Source organism: Daphnia carinata, chromosome 4 (genome assembly GCF_022539665.2).
Source record: "Daphnia carinata strain CSIRO-1 chromosome 4, CSIRO_AGI_Dcar_HiC_V3, whole genome shotgun sequence".
Classification (NCBI taxonomy): domain Eukaryota; kingdom Metazoa; phylum Arthropoda; class Branchiopoda; order Diplostraca; family Daphniidae; genus Daphnia; species Daphnia carinata.
In genome coordinates this window covers 2,609,577-2,627,663 of record NC_081334.1, presented here as the reverse complement: position 1 = coordinate 2,627,663, position 18,087 = coordinate 2,609,577, and the positions used below count along the sequence as shown (strand labels likewise).

At 44.6% G+C, this 18,087-nt stretch overlaps 3 protein-coding genes across 4 annotated transcripts; 1 reads left to right on the top strand and 2 right to left on the bottom strand.

Annotated features, from left to right (window-relative positions):
• Positions 1-12: 12 nt before the first annotated feature.
• LOC130694647 (26S proteasome non-ATPase regulatory subunit 5-like) lies at positions 13-2,250 on the bottom strand. Of its 2 annotated transcripts, XM_057517732.2 has the most exons (7): positions 1,932-2,250; positions 1,721-1,865; positions 977-1,658; positions 790-908; positions 545-728; positions 270-485; positions 13-162 (listed from the first exon to the last, which is right to left on the bottom strand). In XM_057517732.2, exons 1-6 carry the CDS (start codon positions 2,111-2,113, stop codon positions 274-276), a joined length of 1,524 nt encoding a protein of 507 aa, XP_057373715.1. In that variant the 5' UTR covers positions 2,114-2,250; the 3' UTR covers positions 13-162; positions 270-273. The 2 variants fall into 2 exon arrangements, with proteins under 2 accessions (XP_057373715.1, XP_057373714.1); XM_057517731.2 differs by lacking the exon at positions 13-162 and having other exon boundaries at positions 191-485.
• Positions 2,251-2,467: 217 nt separating this feature from the next.
• Positions 2,468-5,044, bottom strand: LOC130694645 (mitochondrial-processing peptidase subunit alpha-like). Its single transcript, XM_057517728.2, has 11 exons — positions 4,884-5,044; positions 4,567-4,793; positions 4,419-4,498; positions 4,255-4,337; positions 4,089-4,191; positions 3,922-4,014; positions 3,688-3,860; positions 3,522-3,630; positions 3,245-3,456; positions 3,020-3,185; positions 2,468-2,953 (listed from the first exon to the last, which is right to left on the bottom strand). The coding sequence occupies exons 1-11, from the start codon at positions 4,910-4,912 to the stop codon at positions 2,645-2,647; spliced, it is 1,584 nt and encodes a 527-aa protein (XP_057373711.1). The 5' UTR covers positions 4,913-5,044; the 3' UTR covers positions 2,468-2,644.
• A 1,378-nt stretch (positions 5,045-6,422) lies between these two features.
• On the top strand, positions 6,423-18,002 carry LOC130694627 (bromodomain adjacent to zinc finger domain protein 2B-like). Its single transcript, XM_057517697.2, has 16 exons — positions 6,423-6,880; positions 9,893-10,079; positions 10,408-10,533; positions 10,635-11,371; positions 11,433-11,903; positions 11,964-12,378; positions 12,441-13,528; positions 13,588-14,129; positions 14,187-14,451; positions 14,512-15,187; positions 15,246-15,391; positions 15,531-15,557; positions 15,720-16,532; positions 16,602-16,924; positions 17,042-17,185; positions 17,245-18,002. Exons 2-16 carry the CDS (start codon positions 9,905-9,907, stop codon positions 17,393-17,395), a joined length of 6,099 nt encoding a protein of 2,032 aa, XP_057373680.1. The 5' UTR covers positions 6,423-6,880; positions 9,893-9,904; the 3' UTR covers positions 17,396-18,002.
• Positions 18,003-18,087: the final 85 nt, after the last annotated feature.

Genomic DNA, 18,087 nt, shown 5'->3' with positions numbered 1-18,087 from the left:
ATTTCCTTAGGACGACCAATCTGCACCATCGTTATGCCCTGTTGGAAAAAGCTTTTGTTGACTTTGTTCTTAACAACAATATCCACCCGCCAACACGACCAGTAACTTTCTTCCTACGATTGCTTGAATTATCACACGTGGTAACCAATGTTGGAAAAGTTCCTAGACAGAAAAATGGTAACTTGTTACATGGAATTTATGAACGTTTAATCAATTTTTTGGGGCCAACGAAAAAGAAACTTAGACAAAGTGACATAATAATCTAATACATTTTTACGGTCCGCTCTCAAGAGCAACAGTGGATTGGGCACGAGCAAACCATAATCCTTCGCGTACGTGATCGCGCATTTGCGCCATACAATACTCGCTCCATATCTTACATTCGGGGTTAAGCGTTTCGCTCAATCTTTTCACAATGTTGAATTTCATCTCAAGACATTCTTTGTCTGGCTCACCTCGACGATCGAGCAAAAACTCTAAAAACCCTAAAAAATTTTTTTTTCATTAAAAAACTATCTGAGCGCAACGTAGATCATTACAGTACCTGGTTCTTGACTCATTAGTTTCTGTGCCCACATGTGGGGGACAAGTTGTAGAAGAATGTTGAGTGCAGAAAACCTCAGATCTCTAAATGGCTGTTTTGTCACATTCATTATGAACTGAATCGGCTTGGGGTTAAGCATGAAAAACCAATGCTCGATGATTTTTCGTACCTCTTCATCGATCGTCTGAAAATAATATCACCATAAATGCAAACTTCCAACTATGAGAAACAAGGTCCTGATTTACTTCTGTTGGGGGTACGTGTGTCAACTCCGCAAACGAATTGAGTGCCTTTAGACGAACTTCATTAAAGGCGTGAGTGAATAGCGATCCCATCGTCTTGATTGCATCATCCATTTTGGAACCTAGTCACAGTAACAATAAACAAATGGTTGATGGAAATGAAACTGCTGTATCATGACAATCAGCATACCTTGTTGATTCAGGGCCAACTTGCCATCACGCTCCATGGCAATGAAGGAAATTGTTTCAATCGAAATCATTTTTAAAGAAATATCGGCATCGTCTATCAAGTTGAACATCGTGTTCGTGAAGTTCGAGTATCTCGATAAAACTTCTGGCTGGAAATGAGCGAGCGCACCAAAATACTTCATTAAACCGGGAACAAGAAGCGACGCAAGGGGATCCGCTGTGGCTTCATCTAGCCTGGTAGCTAGCTTCTGGGTTATCCCTTGTCGCTCAAGATAATTCCGCCCATGTTGGCAAGAAGCTAACGTAGTAATAAGTTCCAATGCATTCAATTGGACAAGAATATCATCTGTTGATACTTCTTCCAGCAGGGTTTGGATCAGCTTATGTTCTTCGCAAAAAGTTAGTTTTTCCTCGGAAGTACAGCAGTAGGTAACGACAATGTCATAAATTCTATAGCGGACAATGTCACTTTTGCGGCTCACCGTACGCATCTCTTCAACAATTGGAGGCGACACCAACACATTGGCTGTATCGCCTTGACGTGCAATAGACATAAAAACTCTACTGGCTTTACTTGCAATGGATTCATCTGTACTGCCTATCAGTTGCAGGCAAGAAAGCAAAATTTCCAATTTGGTCGCAAGTTGTTCGCAAGTTGTGGGATCATCAGCTGCCATTTGGAGCTACATTAAATTAAATTGTAAATAAGAAAAGATGCTTTTGATGTTCAATAAAAAAAACATACCTCTTGGAATATCAATTCTTTTACTTGACTTTCAGAATGTGCAAGTCCTTGTAAAAACAGATCTTCATACCGAACCATGGCATGCCCTATGGGAATGGCACCCAGAATACGCTTGAGTATTTCACATGTTAAATCAATTTGATCTCTGGATAGAAAAAAGAAACAGATTCAGTGTGTGCAAGCATTCATAAGTAATATATAATTATAATACTTGTTTGATGTAGCAAGGCACTTGTAGATCCTATCAATATCAATTTTTGGCGCGTAATCCTTAAGCTCGCTAAGAGAGACAGACGCCAAAAGGATTCGCAATGACTCGAGCGTTTTCATACAGCTACCGCCAAGTGACAGACCAGCTAAGAGCTTTGTCGTTTCATCTAATGGAGATGACATTTCTAGATTTACGTATCTTATGTAGCTTATAACGATAAGAATAATTTGTTCGATACGAAATTTTAAAACTGAATTTCCAGCTGTTAATGCAACCACTTATTATGCGAGTGATTCAACGTTGCTGACTTGTAGCACGTTTCATATTGAAGACGTCTGCTCTGCTTTTGAACGTTTTATGACGTTGCCTAATATTTGGACTTGGGGGGAAGTACATTTAAAAATAGTTCGAGGATCGCAAATTTACCACAAAGTTGAACAAATCCCTGTATGAAAGTATAATTATAAACAAGCCAATATAATTTGTTTTAAAAAGAAAAATTGAATAATTCTAATAGACTGGTTTGTGGAATCACATAGAGAAAAAGTTGTTTATTAAAACGCACAAAAACTAGGGGTCACGATGTACAACCGAATATATCATTCTCCAACTGTTACATAGTTGATTTGACGACTCGTTATCAATGTTTTCCACCTCACAACTTCCGAACAGAATTAAAGATGATTATAGCCTTGGTAACAAAACGTCTAACATCAGTGGAAAACTGAAAACCTTCCTCGCCGAGGAAGCTTCCCGTCAGCACTGGATAGAGCAGATTCGATTGACTGGTATTCTGGGAGTTTTCGTAAATCACCAAGCGCGGCAACTGAAGGCTTGGTGCGCAGCATTCGACTAGCGACTCTCTGAATATCTTCGGCTGTGATGGAACGGATCTTATCGATGAACTCTTCAGTTCGCTTCCGTTTACCAGTAGCTAGAACTTGTCGTCCAATGTCTTCAAAAACTACAGGTCGGCTCTCTAGATTCATAAGGAGCATTGACTGCAATTGTTTCCTCGCCCTCTGTGAAGAAAACAAATGTTCGAACCAAATAGTATAACAAAAATATTATGAATAAGTTAAACATACTGCCAACTCAGAATCTTCAATGATTCCAGCCATGGCGACAAACTCGCGCGTGATAACGTCTACTAGCTCTCTAAGTTGTGATGGGTGTGATGCAGCATGAATGCAGAAAACGCCCGAATCAGCATAAGCATGATTGTATGCTGTCGCATTATGCATCCAATGATATCTATTAAATCAGTGATTTAGTAGCTCCAGAACGACTGTCGATAAATGATTAATCTATACCTGTTCAAGGCATTTGTGTAAAGTCGAGTGTACATTCCTTTACCAGGGCCCCCAGCCGAGAACGAGCCTCCACCACCCATCATCATACTGAGAACGCAGAGAGCTACAAAATCATCGTGCTGATGGGAACCGCTTTCAAGTCCTAGTACAATGTGGGCCAATTCCGGCATGGGATTAGGGCCGAGACTCACGTCAGACAAATCCTTTTCCACCTGATTTCCAACAAACATATGATACTTCACCAATTGTAACTCAAAGACAGAATTTTAGAAACTACCTTAACCATTCCGCCAGTATATTGAGCTAATGAACGGTCGATCTCACGCCGGCCAGGTAGAACTAGAGAGCTATCTTGCATCCAAATAGGTTTCTTTTCAACGAAGTGCCTAAATGAATATTTAAAAATTAATTTAAAGTTAAACAATGAGGAGACATGACAATACTTCTGAGCGCATTCGACTAAAGCCTCATGCTCTACACCTACACCAGCAAGAACCATCCTCGATGGATCGTAGTGGCTATTGAGGAAGCTGTAAATTATGGACTGGTCTATCATCGTCACGTTTTCTTGGGGGCAAACTTTCGGCAGACCTAACGTGTTGTCTCTGTAAGCAGCCTTTGTAATCAACAGGAGATGTAAGAAAGGTAAATATAATTTTAAAAAAAGGAAAACAAACAGCGTGAATCATTTCCAAGAGTAGAGGTTCTTGTTCGGGACGGATATCCATATTTTCTAATTCAAAAGAAATCGCAAGGCGTGCATCGTCAATCTAAAAAAAAAAAAAAAAATTGGTTAGGAAAAAAGCTACAAAATTTCTTGATTTCCCTTTAACGAAATTCTGACCTCTTGCGGAGTTAGTTTTGGCCGTAAAATAACTTCACCTAATACTTGAATGGCAGTATCTAGGGCTGTTGTTTCAATGGAGGCAGCATAGATGAATGTGTCCCTGCTCAAGTGAAGATTTTGTGTTTGGTAAATTCAGACCAGTTATTATTATAAAAAACTATACCTAGATGATTGACAATCGCAAATGCCTCCATGTTTTTCCAAAACTTGCATGATTTTGTCTCTGTCTCCATATTCCTGTGTGGCCTGCGAAATATATGACAAAAATATGATGAACACTATTGCACACACCAAAAAAGGGGAAAAGAATCTAATAGAAGCAAATACTCCAAAAGCCAATTTTTCCAGGAAATGTGAAACTCCACTAGGATATGCCACTTCATATCTGGAGCCTGAATCAATTACAACTGTTGAACAATGAAACAACATTTATTGTGAAATGCTATTGGAAAACTTATTATTCTGTTGAACTTACCTCCAACTGTGGAAAATTTTCCATATCTGTTCTCTGATGCAACTTTCAGACCATTTTCCAAAACCGTAATTTTGGTTTCATGACTAGTCGACCCAACTGTGGCAAAAATAGGCTTAGGAAGTCCAGGTAATGGTTCTGAAAGAGGAGTTGCTTTAGAAGCCGAAGAAATAGTCGAGCTTGTGCTTGTCGCAAATAGTCTATGGTATCGTTTAAAGGGCTGGCATCCCCTAGTATACAACACGTTTTTATTTCATTACAGTGCAAAATAAACCTGAAGTCATGAAGCAGCACAGAATATTAGGCAGTACAAATCTAACCTTGAGCAAAGTGATCTTAGAACCATCATCTGGCTAGCTTACAAATGGGCGTAGGGCGCTGTTATAAAGTTATTTAAAATAAATAAATTGTTATTGAACAATTACTGATTTGTGAAGAAATCGGAAATCTAGAATTCCTTTTCAAATGACATGTGAGCAGTTTCGTCTGCTAGTTTTTGGTAAGCCATCTGCGATCAGCTGTAGAAACCTCTTGCAGCAATCAGCTCGCTTCTTTGTTGACGATGACGACTTAGGTCTTGTCAAACATTCATGTTAATTAAGTCGTTCGGTAGGATTTGATTTCTTGCTCCTTTCAATTTATGCATTTGACACGAATCGCTCTTGTAGTTATTAAGCAAGACTTTTACAAGCTTTTTAAATCAAGTTGTTGTTCCAAATCTTCCCAATAAAGAAAGACCGATCATATCTATTAATGATCCATTGAAAAATTAGAAATGCCGATTTTATCAAGCTATGGGCTAATCATCGAAATGATGTTTGACCCTAAAGCGAGGACTCTCATACTCTAGTGTGTCAGGAATGCGTGAATGTCGAAAACCAGATTTCTTGATTTCCTGACGTGCATGTAGAAGCGAACAGGTCAAAAGATGAAGAGAAGGAAACCGGTGGTGAGTTGCTGAAGATGAGACGGCAATGGCGGTGATAGATCGGCGACGCCGAGACGATTCGAACGAGTCGTCATTCGTTATCCTTTTTTCTGTCCAAAGGGGGGAGGGGGGTTCATGTGAGCACCGTACGGGATTGCCTTGCATTCGGCCGATGACGTCATGTCGCCGTTCCTCGGGCGTCGGCGCTCAAACAGCAGCGCGCGCTCTCTCTCTCTCTCGTGCGGCTTGTCTTTTCTGTCTGTGCATTTCCCCTCGTTTCCCTCCCCCCTCAACCTCACCGTCCATGATTTTTTTTTATTTATTTCTATCTTTCTGCTGCTTGCTTTTTTTATCTACTCTAACTCTCTCCTTCTTTTATGTTGTTGTCACGTTCGCCGACCCTTTTTACCATTAGCAAACAACACATTAATAGGGCCCGATTTTGCTGCACCAAGCGGTGATATCCGAATCCAAATGGCGCCGCTATGAGAGTCCCCTAACGGATGCCTGACACTTCAACGTGGTGCCTTGCAAGTTCCATTCCCCTTTGGGGAAAGGTCGATCGGAAAAGTTCTCTGGTTTTTATCAAACAAAAGGAAAATCTCGTAGATTAAAGTTTTCTTTATATCTTAAAAGTGTTACAATGCGTTATCAGCAAATTCTTTCTCGAGAGGCACTTGAATAGTCCTGATTATCACTGATTATCAATCAAGAGACTGTCTCATTGATGTATCGACTGCACCGTTCGCAGCAGAACGCATGGCGCTCACTGGATATCGAATGATTTCTTTTCGCTAGATGGCGCTGATAGGCATCCAGAAAGATTAAAATGCCATAGGTACTCTTGTAGCATTGTCAGGCATTAATTCTTGTTTGCAACCCTGATGATGGATGGCGCCGCGCCACCACCGTTATACATATCGGGGCGACACAAAACAACGAGGAGCGGACCAGAGGAGCGGTGTGTCTTACAGGCTCTCGCTGAAAAACGGTCCAACTGTTCAGAAAAGCGTGAACTTTTTTGTGTGCAAAATTGAGACATACACCTGGATGGAAGAGGGAAGATTCTCGAGACAGATTTCTTCTGTCGATCATCACGTGTGATGTGTAATCTTAGTCATTGATCAGTGTAGTTTTATTCATCAGCAGACTGGTCATTTTGAAGCACCAACATTGTGAACCAGAACGTTTGATTTTCTGGTTTTTTTTCTTTTCTTAGTGCAGTGTCAGTCTCCCGGTCCAGTCAGTTTCGTGTTTGCCGTCGAAGCATAGTGTATGCTCTTCTTGTGTGTTGTGTATATTACGTTTCGTGTGTTGTGTTATGCGCGCGCTCAACACACAAAGAAATATCCCGAATAACTCGACCATTGTCGGATATCTTTGAAACAGGTGAGTGATGACTTATCTTTGCCCGCCATAAAACAACAAACAAAACAAACATGGCCGACCGATTTTCATACTCTCTTTCGAGTGAGCCCAAAAAGCAATCAAACAAGAAGAAGAAACTTGAACAGTAAAAAGAGGCAGACATTTTGGGTTTCTGTAAGGCTCTTGTCGTGCTTCGGTGGCGTACAGACGCTTTCTCCACCACACCACCCCGCAAGCCCACCCGCTAAAAAGCCAGGCAAGGGGCCCCCCCTCTCACTCTTTTTGGTGCAGCAGCACATCACATACAATTGGCCGAGCGCCTTCCTTGCTCTCCGATCGAGCAGGCAGGAGGGGCGAGCGCTCTCTTTCCCCTCCGACTCACTCACACACACACACGCACAACGGTTTCTACTCGGTCGCTTGGCAAAGGCCCCCTTTTTCTTTCTAGACATATCTCTATGTATTTGTACCATCATGGCGGAGCTGGTAGGCCTTTCTTTTCAATCAACGCGCAACTTGATGGCGAATTCAAGACAAATCAGTCCACGTGGTCTGTGACCTTGACATTGGCCCACTTTTTATTTTTATAACCTCCTATGTTGACTATGGCAGCGTGTAAAGACAAGGTCAACTATTTAATTGTTTCATTTTGTTAATTCTTCCTGTCATCCGTTTTCAATGTGACCAATAGACGTGAGACGGCAGTTACCCCACGTCACGTGACGTTCCATCTGCTTTAGAACCCGCATCCATTTACAACGGAGGGGGGCAGCTGTCGATCCTGCGCTGTTGACATTCCTTGATTTTTTAAAAACCATTTTATTTAAAAATTCGGGATAACTGAGGGGGGATAACTCTTATCAATGATGCGGGTTTAAAAATTGGACATGTAGTCAAAAGTTCATTCATCAGACAATGGATTATTCACGAGGCTTCAATATTTTAGAGGTGTTGTGTTTTATGCACGACGACGTGTGTAAACAGATTATGCGTGATGGGCAATATGATTGCGTCTTTTTGGTGAGGTTGCTAAGCAGCCAAACACAAATACAAGACCCGTGAAAAAAAAAATGTTTATTTTTCTGTAAACATTTTTGTTCTTTTTTTTTTCACTCCAATTGTGTAATGTGTGTAGAAATCGATCCGGTCCTGCGCTCCATGTACGCACATATCTGAGTTGGTCCGTCACTCCCTTAGGGCTTGTCCAGCAGGTTATATTCATTTAGGTCCATCTTTGAGCTTGTTGAGTTGCATGAAAAATAGAAACAAACAATAGAGAAAGATGCAACACACAAAAACAGGATGTTGAATAAGAATATTTTTTTTTTCCCATTCTTTTCTGATTCCGGCCCAAGTTAAAAAAAAAAAAACGAAAGAGACCTTGAGGGGATTGGAACAGCTCCGGGCGATTTCTCTTGTGCTACCATTTCTCTGTTTCTCTTTTCAGAGCTCACGAATATCTTTTGAAAAGCAAGGGGGAGAAAGAAAAAAATATGCGACGTGAGCGGAACATCTCGGGACAAAGAGAGAGAGAGAGCGCGCGCGCGTACACACGCACGGTCCTCCTAAAAATGACGCTCACTGCGCGTCGCGGTGACACCGGGAATGTCAGACGGGGGCATCAGCCTTCTTCTTCATTTCATTACGAGCAAAGAGAAATTTCATTTTTTTTTTTTTAACTTCCATTTTAGGTTACTTATGCAAGGACAGGTGTGTAAACCGCATCTTGGGTTATTTGTTTTTTATGCCACTTTTGAAAAATGATATCGGATGGATTGCCAATGAGTTTGGATGTTTTAAAATTTTCCTCATTGAGTTTGTTATGGGATTAGAGTGAGGGCAAAAAGCTGTCGGATGAATTTGAGGAGTCACGAGTTTTTGGTTCGATCCGGTCGTAGAACCGCCGCCAAACCGGTTTTTCTCACCGCTCCTCCCACTCGCCACTTTTATTTCCTTTGTGTGTTTCAAAGAGGAACATTTTTTCCCATTCCCGCTATCACGATTTTCTAGCGACTCTAATCATTACATTTAGTCACCATTAACCATAAATCGAATATTTGTTAAACACATTTTTATTTAGCAACAAGTGAATTCATTTCACCCCCAACAATTTCATTTTTTTCCAACCCCGAGACAAAGGAAAACTGATGTGGAGGAAAGAACCCATTTTTTTCTTGGATCCCTCCACCATAAAGCGCGTCCCCCTTTTTTCTATCTGAAAAACACGTCCCCTTTTTTCCTCCTGGATATGGATCGCCCACAAAAAAAACTTGCCAACGATCGACCGGTTCCGAGTAAAGAAGAATAGCGCATAGGCTTGTGTGTGTCTCCAATCGACGCCCGATTGACCTCTTTTGTAGCGAAATCTGTCCGTTCCGAGTTAGCAACGGCGTAAAGAGAAATAGGAAGTTTTGTTAGCCCTGCGGAAGAAGAGGCTGGCGGCGTTTAAAACGTTGTCTGGGGGAGTACCTAACTCCCCTCTTTATGAATTTCTCTTTTTTTTTTCGAAGAAATGTCGGCTTCTTCACTGCTGACCTCTACGACGCGCAAAGACAACTACCTTTATTTTATTTCCACCCCTTTTTTTTATTGAAATCATTTGATGCAAAGTTAAACGATAAAATGAATTCTCTATCGTTTAAAAAATGCGTGTTTAGTTAAATATTTTGTGGTATTAAAAAAAAAAAATGAAAACAAGTAGAGACATCTATCGGGAGAATTGTTTGCTTGCGGCAAAGAAGGTAATAACAGAAGAAAGAGATAAAGAGAATCGGTCATGGTAAGAAACCTTCTTCTTCGGCTCATCACGCCGGGCCTTTTTTTTTTTTTTTTTTGTTATCATCTTCTTCTTTTTTCTGGTTTGGCCGTGTATATTTTTAGCCTAACATACTCACGCATACAAAAGAGTCACACACACACACTTTGAAACAAACTGGCCAATGAGAGTTCATTGCTCTACTTTAGTGAAACGGACAATTGACCTCATTTGTGTCGAAATTTTAGATGAATGATTTTCGTGTTTTTTGCAAATAGGCTGAATCGACAATGGATTCGGCCTCGGATCGGGATGCGAAGGCCAGCAATGGAGGTGGCGATAGAGGCACGCCGAATCATCATGGTAGCTCGTCGTCCGCCATGAGTGTCCAGCAGGCTCAGCACGTTCAAGCCCAGGCTGCAGCCATGAACGCCCTCGGACTTTTGGATCCTTCAGCTCTTTTTGGTAATTCGAGACATTCTTTAAATCAAAAGATCAACGTTTTCTTCTTTGACATGTCGTGAGTGTCTAACAGAACCGGCTCTTTTTTTCCTTTATGGGAAGAAAAACCGGCCCATTTTTTGTACCGTCGTGAAGGAAAGAGAGAGAACTCCATTGTTTCCGTCAGTTGAACTTGAATAACTCGAAGACAATAAACCGCATTAAACTGGTTTTTATGACTGCCATCTTGTGGCTGATTTTTCCCACACTATTTCGTTAGAAAAGAAAAAGTGAATTTCATAACCTTAAATGATTCAAATTCAATAATGTTATTTATCTTCTTTTTGTATAGCCCATTCGCTGTTTGCTGCCGGAATTCCTGCCAGTTACAACCCGATGGCTCCGATGCCCGGCTACGGTCTACTGGGTCAAGGCGGTCCGTCACCCTTCGCTCCTCCCTCGTCCAGCAATCAAGCCAGTAAGACACATTTCGTACAACGCTATGATGTCCAAAGAGGGCCGATCGTCTTTTTAAAGATCAATTTCACAATCGATCTCGTCTTTTCCCCTCACGATCAGATCATGCAGCAGCTCAGGCCGCCTGGTGGTCGGTGGCATCACAAATGGACTATTTGGCCCGTCTACAGCACGCTGCCGCGTCCGCTTCCGCTGGCTCCTCGTCCGGTCGCAGTGGCGGTGGCGCTTCTTCCTCGTCAGCCGCTCCTTCTTCCACATTCCACGGTATTGCCGGATTTAGCGGCATGTCGGCGGCCGATAGCATGCTGGCCAGCTACACGATGGCCATGAACGCGGCCGCACATTCCGGTGGCAAATCGGCAAAGAGTTCGTCCTCGTCGCGCACCTCCAATCCCATCGTGCGGGATTCACTGAGCAGGCAGCCTATTCCTTCCGCCTCGACAGCCTCACCGTATCAGCCGGCCAATAGTACCTCCACTCCGTCGACCAGCAAATCTCGTCTACCTGCTGGAACTGAACTCAAATTCATGACGCCCACATCAGCCGCTACGACAAGCGGCGCCACCAACCGCAAAAGCAGTTCCAGCAGCAAAAGCCGACGGAGGGCCACTACGGCGAATAACGTAGAACCTGCGTCCGTCTCAACATCATCCACCACAACACCGAGCTCTAGTTTGTCCTCTCTCTCTTCCATGGCCATGTCCTATCCTTTCTTTGGCAACCCACTGGCCTCCCTGGCCATGCCACCAGCTATGGCTGCTGCCGTCCAATCTGTCCAGTCAGCCCAGCCCAGTTCATCCTCACCGGCCGGCGAAAAACGATCATCTAGGAAAACAACTGTAAATTCTTTTCAATTTGAAAAGGTTCCAATTTTTCATTTGCATTTGTTTTTATTCGCAGGATCGACATTCAGCCGATTCGGCCCAGTTACTCCATCTACCGCCGACAACTAGTACTTCTGTTACGGTCACTACTACGAGCAGCATCAACAACAACACGATCAACAACGGCACAAAAGCCAGGAGCCAAACGGTCAATGGCAAACCGTTGGCGCTGGACGTGAGTTCGTTGATCGGCAAGCCGAGTACGTCCACATCAGAAGAAGCTCCATTGAATCTCTCCATGAAAACGAAAGAAGAAAGCACGCAGCCTTCATCGTCGGCCAGTTTATCATCGACGTCCAGTTCGCGATTGGGTCGTGGTGTTTCCATGCCCAAGAAGAACACTGTTGCATCTTTGCTGGCCCAGAGCCGCAACCAGCGCAGTACGAGTCCAGGCGCAGGAAGTGCTGCACCGCAGGCTCACGCGGCCAGCAATGCCACTTCTTCACAGGCCTCGGCCGCCGAAATGAAAGCCATGAAAGATAATTTGGTGAAATCTTATTGAATTAATTTTTAAATTGGAATTTAAATTTAATAATTTTGAATGCAGGCTCTGTACACGGCCATGCAAGAGTTGAGCAACGCCAAATTATCCAGCGCCTACCTCAACGGATTGAAGGACAGCTTGAATTCCGGGGGACAAGCGGGCGGCAGCGACGCCAATCACGCCATCCAGGATCTGCTGCGGGCAGCGAGTCTCTTGGGCGGATTCGGTTTCGGTGCCAATCCGCTTTCAGGCCTTTCTCAGAACGCCGCAACTTCAAATCCTTCCGGCAAATCGTCAAGCAGCACTCCTAATAAATCCGCCGATGGTGGCACGAGCAATTCGGCTTCCAAGAACAACGAACAATCCAGGAGTAAAGACACGCCCACCCCTGAAAATGGCCAGGCCAGAACCAGCGAATCGCATCGAGGCAACGGCAAATCCAACACTCACGACGACGAGCCCGCCAGCGATGATTCCGGTCAGCATTTTGCCCTTTTATTTGTTTAAGGAAAATGTATTAATTTTCATATGATTGAGCAGATAGTATGGACGAAGACGACTCGATGATCGACAGTGACGATGGATGGGCTGGAACGGGTGAAGGAGACGAATCGAGGAAGAGAAATGCTGAAGGCGGCGAAGGCGACGACAGACCGTCGAAGCGTCGCCGTTTCGTCTCGGATGAAGCCGCACTCCGCATTCCATTAACTCAAGGCTGGAAACGTGAAACGCTGATTCGATCCATCGGCAAATCGGGTGTCCGCGGCGAAGTGACGTACTACTCGCCATCCGGCCGTCGATTCCGCCAGTATCCGGACGTGGTCCGCTACCTGGAACGTCAAGGCATCGGAACCATCACCCGCGACAATTTCAGCTTCAGCACCCGCTGCATCGTCGGCGAGTTTATCCAGCCGTTGGGCGAATCTCCCAACGCGAGAGGTATCCGCCTCGGCGAGCCGGAAGTGCGCCATTTGGTGGATCAGATCCGAATCGCCCGCGGATGGAAACCGCGTAGTCGGCGCATGACGGAAGAGGAGAAAGAAGCCATCACTAGGCAACGCGAAGCTCAACGGGTCGCCCAGCGGATGGAGGCCCAAGAGATGGCCCGTCAGGCGCAAGAGGCCAAACTGCAGCAGCGCATGGAACGAGAGCGCGCCCTGCAGGAAGCCAAGGAGGCCCGGCGTCAGATGCGCGAGCAAGAGAAGCTGGAACGCCAAGAAGCCCAGCGGAGAGAGCGGGAGCTACGGACGCAGCAACTGATGGAGGCCCGCAAGAAGCGGCAGGAGGAGCTGGACCGTCTGCGCGAAGAGGAACAACAGCGGAAAATCCAAGAGTTGAACAAACAGCGCGAACTCTTTTACACGGCCGAGCTGGAACGCGAAAGGAAGAGGCAACATACTGCCGTTGTTAAAGCGCTGGAAGCCCGGAAGCGTTACGAAGAACGAGAGAGACGACGCGAAGAAATGAAAGCCGAGAAACGTGCGGAACGCGAGAAAAAGATGGAAGAACGTCGAAAAGAGCTGGAAACATGGCGAGATCAACGTAGTCCAACTGAAGACACATCGTTGATGGATCACAAGCCTTTACCGGATGTCCCTCGTGTCAATAACCTCAAGCTTGCCGGACAGGTTTTTAATTCAAAATTCATATTTAAATTCATTTTCATCAAAATCTTAAAATTTCTTAGGCGTTTGCCGACATTCTGATGCTCTACGAGTTCCTCCATACGTTTGGCGAGACGCTCGGCTTTGACATGGAGAGTCTGCCGTCGCTGGACAGTCTCCAGAGGGCGCTCCTCTACGACAGCGAGGCCGAGGAGGAGTTATTATCGGTCATGACTCACTTGCTCGTCTGTGCCATTGAAGATCCGGGCATACCACATCCCAACCGGCACACGACCCTTCTCGGCCAAACGTTGAAACAGGCCGACATCACGACGACCAACGTCAGCGAGATATTGCGCATCTACTTACAAGCTAATGGATTGGGTGATATGAAAATGCCGGCCGCTGACAAGATCTCGTCCAGTCCATTGAAGATAGCCGCCGGCGAGTATCCCGACACGGAAGCTTTCCTCATGTCGGAGTGGCTCAAACGGAAGCCTTTCCTCTCTCTCAATCCGACTCAGAAGGCAGCCATCCTCGGTTTTATGGTCAACGAGTTGTTGCAGAACAAAGCCGTCATCGGACAAATTGACGGCGCCATCGAAGGCCAGAACACGGCCAGAAGGTATTTGTATTTAAAAATGAATCCGCATTTCATTTATTGATTTTATTTTAAAAACAGAGATCGATGGATCGTGGACAGTAAAATTAAGAAGCTCAAAACGCTTCATTCCAAAAAGCATAGGACTTCACTTGTCAGCTCGTCCATCAACTACTCGTCGACGCCGACGTGTAAGACGGACGCTATGGATGATTCGACAACTCACGACGAAACGAATCATTCGGCCACCGGCGGGAAGAAGAAGGACGAAACGGAAGAACATCCGGAGGAAGCGGAAGAAGACAGCGGTGCTGAAGCCGACGATAATGCCGATCAAGGCGATGAGGTAAAATTTGATTTATTTTTAATTAAATGAATTTTAAATTAAAATATGTTTGGGCGATAGGATGAAGACGGGAATCTTCCAGCGGAGGAACTGAAACGGAAGATTGAACGTCTGAGCCGACAGAGCGCCCAGATGCTAACCCAACTGGCCTTATCGGATTTGCAACTACGTGCGCTCAACATGGGGCAGGATCGCTTCCGGCGGCGATTATGGATATTACCTCATGCTGGGGGTGTCTACCTTGAGGCGTTAGAATCCGGAGAAGCCAACGCTGGACCGTTAGGTACCTGGGACGGTAAACCCGTCCCTCCGATTGGCCCACAGCTGAACGGCGATGAGCCAATGTCCGAAGTTCCAGAAGCGAAAAGCGAACAGATCTCTCATGAACAAAAATCCGATCCGGATGAGCAAAAATCCGAAATGAAATCAGCGGAGCCGATGGATGAAGATCAACCAACGATCAAAACGGAATCGTCTGAAGAAATAGCTCCTATCAAAAGCGAAGAAAATGGCGAAGCTCCTGGAACAGACCCGAAAAAGGAAGATGTCCAGGAAGCTCTTCCTGCCCTTTGGTTCAGCCTCTTTCCTCGCAATCCGTGCGATCGATCCTCTTCGGCCAACCTGGGCAAAGACAATTTCGGATCGGATGCCGAAGAACAAAATGACGGCCGAATAAAAAAAGAAGAAACGGCCAAAGACGAAGCTGAAAAAATTATTATGCAACCCATTCCAGAAGGTATGATTTTTAAATAATGTTTTATTAAATTCTTTAATTTGAAATCATCTTTTTGTAGAAATGACCCGCGGCTGGTGGCGGATTGTCGACCCTGAACAAGTTAAAACGTACGTGGAATCATTACATCCTCGAGGCGTTCGAGAGAAAGAGCTCAATCGGATGTTGACACGTTTCATGGACTTCGCCAGGGAATCATGTTTGAAGGTAATCCTGAAAATTCTTATCCATTGCTATTTGATCCCCTACGGTTTGCCTATGTTGCCCTATGTTTTTTATATTGGCAATTGATGGTTAGCCATTTTGGGTACATTTTTCATTCTATTTCTCATTGTTCTCCGTCCAGCATACGGAAAGGGACCATCACGGACATGTAAGTCCTGTAAATCTCAAACTATTTTGCATTTTTTTTTTTTTTTGCACGAGAACGTCTTGTGGTCCTGGCTGCGTGTTTCCCTAATGGCTTCAAACTTCTGACACCATTTCGTCCTTAAGAATTCGACAGAATTTTAATGCCCATCTTTTGTTTTTACAGGGAAATCCAAAAGATTTGCTACTTAAAGAATTGCGAAATGCTGATGAGGTCAAACTCATCGGGGGAGCAGCGTTGCCGGATGCGGAAGGCTCGTGGTCGAGAGAGACGTCATTACGTGGTGATATTCTGCTCCTGGAACAAATTGAAGCCCTCGAAGATCGTGTAGCTTCAGCTAGTATGCAAATCAAAGGTTGGAAACTTCCGCCTCGGGCCACAGCCGAAATGGACCTGAAATTCCGCACACCAGGGGACTCTTCATCCGACGACGATGAAGATGAAAGAATCAATCCCATCTACCTGGCCAAAGAACGTCTTTTGAGCGTCGAGCTGGCCATCGAGCGTCGTTACCTGAAAGCCCCTCTCGGACAAAGTAAAGGCGATTTGGTTCAGAGCGTCCTGTCCGGCTCTTGTCCGTCTAATGAGCCTCCCAAAGCTCTGCTGACTTGGCGCGAGGCCGTCAAACGCTGTGAAACGGCCGCTCAAGTCTCAATGTGTTTTTACGTCCTGGAAACATCGGTGGCCTGGGACAAGTCGATCATGAAGGCCAGCTGTCAGTTCTGTCACAGTGGCGACAAGGAGGACCAACTCTTACTCTGCGACGGTTGCGACAAAGGCTACCATACTTACTGTTTCCGACCGCCTATGGACAACATTCCGGACGGCGACTGGTTCTGCTACGAGTGTCGCAACAAAGCTACCGGCCAGCGCAATTGCATCGTCTGCGGCAAGCCGGGCAACAAAACCATCAGCGCCCTTTGCGATCAATGTCCTAAAGCCTATCACATTGAATGTCTTCAACCACCACTAGCCAAGGTATCACTTGTCTTTTATTATAAATCATTAAATTTTTTAAACGTTAAAATTAAATGTTTTGGATTGAAGGTACCCCGAGGTAAGTGGCTCTGTGTTTTATGCCATTCCAAATCGCCTGCCAAGAAAAAATCTGCCAGTAAGAAGAATCGAGAGCCGCGAGTCAGCGAGTCTGAATGCTCTACGACGACGAGTTCGACCAAAGAGGCTAAAGAGATTGAAAAGAACGTGCATTCAAACGACAGTGAAGCCTCTTCTGGTGCCATGGGCGGACCCGGACCTAGCGCCACGCCTCCAGTAGCGACTCCATCGCCGCGCCGATCCTCCTCCGCTGTGGCTCTCAAACGTAGCCTCAATCAGGCCATCGCCAAGGAGAAGGATCTTGCGCCGTGCAGGTATAAAGGTTAACCCCTTTTTATTTAGTTTTCAAAATCCCCGTTCCTTCGAAAATGGTTGGCACGAAACGAGGCACAAATCCCTTCTACAATCCGTTTCATTTCCAAAATTTCTAGGGAGATCCTCGACCAATTAGAAGCCCACGAAGAAGCCTGGCCTTTCCTCCTACCCGTCAACACTAAACAATTTCCTACTTATAAGAAAATCATTCGCTCTCCGATGGATCTGAGCACAATCCGCAAGAAACTCAACGACGGCATGTAAGTCATTTTTCTAATTTAAATTTTTCATTGTTTAATCGTTTTTTTCTTGATGCCAGATACAAGACAAGGGACGACTTTTGCGCCGACCTGCAGCTTATGTTTGTCAATTGCGTCACGTTCAACGAGGACGACTCTCCCGTCGGCAAGGCCGGTCACAGCATGAAGACGTTTTTCGATTCTCGCTGGGCCGAACTGATCGCCCACTAGTTCGATTCTCTGCCTTGCCACCAACTCACTATTGTCTCTTTGTCTCTCTATCCATCTATCTCTTTATACTTAAGAAGAAACAAGAAGAAAAAAAAACATAAAAAAATAGCATGTACTATGTAGTTTGTATTTAAAATGGCGCCCACCAAGTGAGCAATGTCGCATTAATTTATTTTGTCCCATCACTCAGAGATAACCAGAAACCATAAGTAGTATTATATTAATCAACTGTGAATCAAAAACGACCTGCTAACAAGTGGAATTTCGCTATTTCTTTGCTTTATTTTTTGGTTTTCTTTCCCCTTGTAAAAGAGGTTATGTGCAACATGTGTAATTGCCTCCCATTTACTTTTCCTCCATGTCAGTTCTTGAGATTCACTTGAAAATGGCGTGTTGAAAGACTCACACTGCTGGTATGAAAAAAGAAAGGTTAAAAGACAAACCCCGAGCAGGGCTCGCCTATCTCTGTCGTGATTAATCTTGGTGTACATACGTTTGAAACATTTCGGAAAATAGCTAAGTGGAGATGAAGTTCTGAACTCCACTGCCGTTACGATTGTGTATATAGCCATCGCGAATTACACCCCTCCCCCGTTTCGTGTATTTATTATTATGCACTTAATTTTAAATTATTTTCTTTTTCGTACGTATAATTTCTCACTGGATTCCGCCCCACGACATTCGGTTATTTT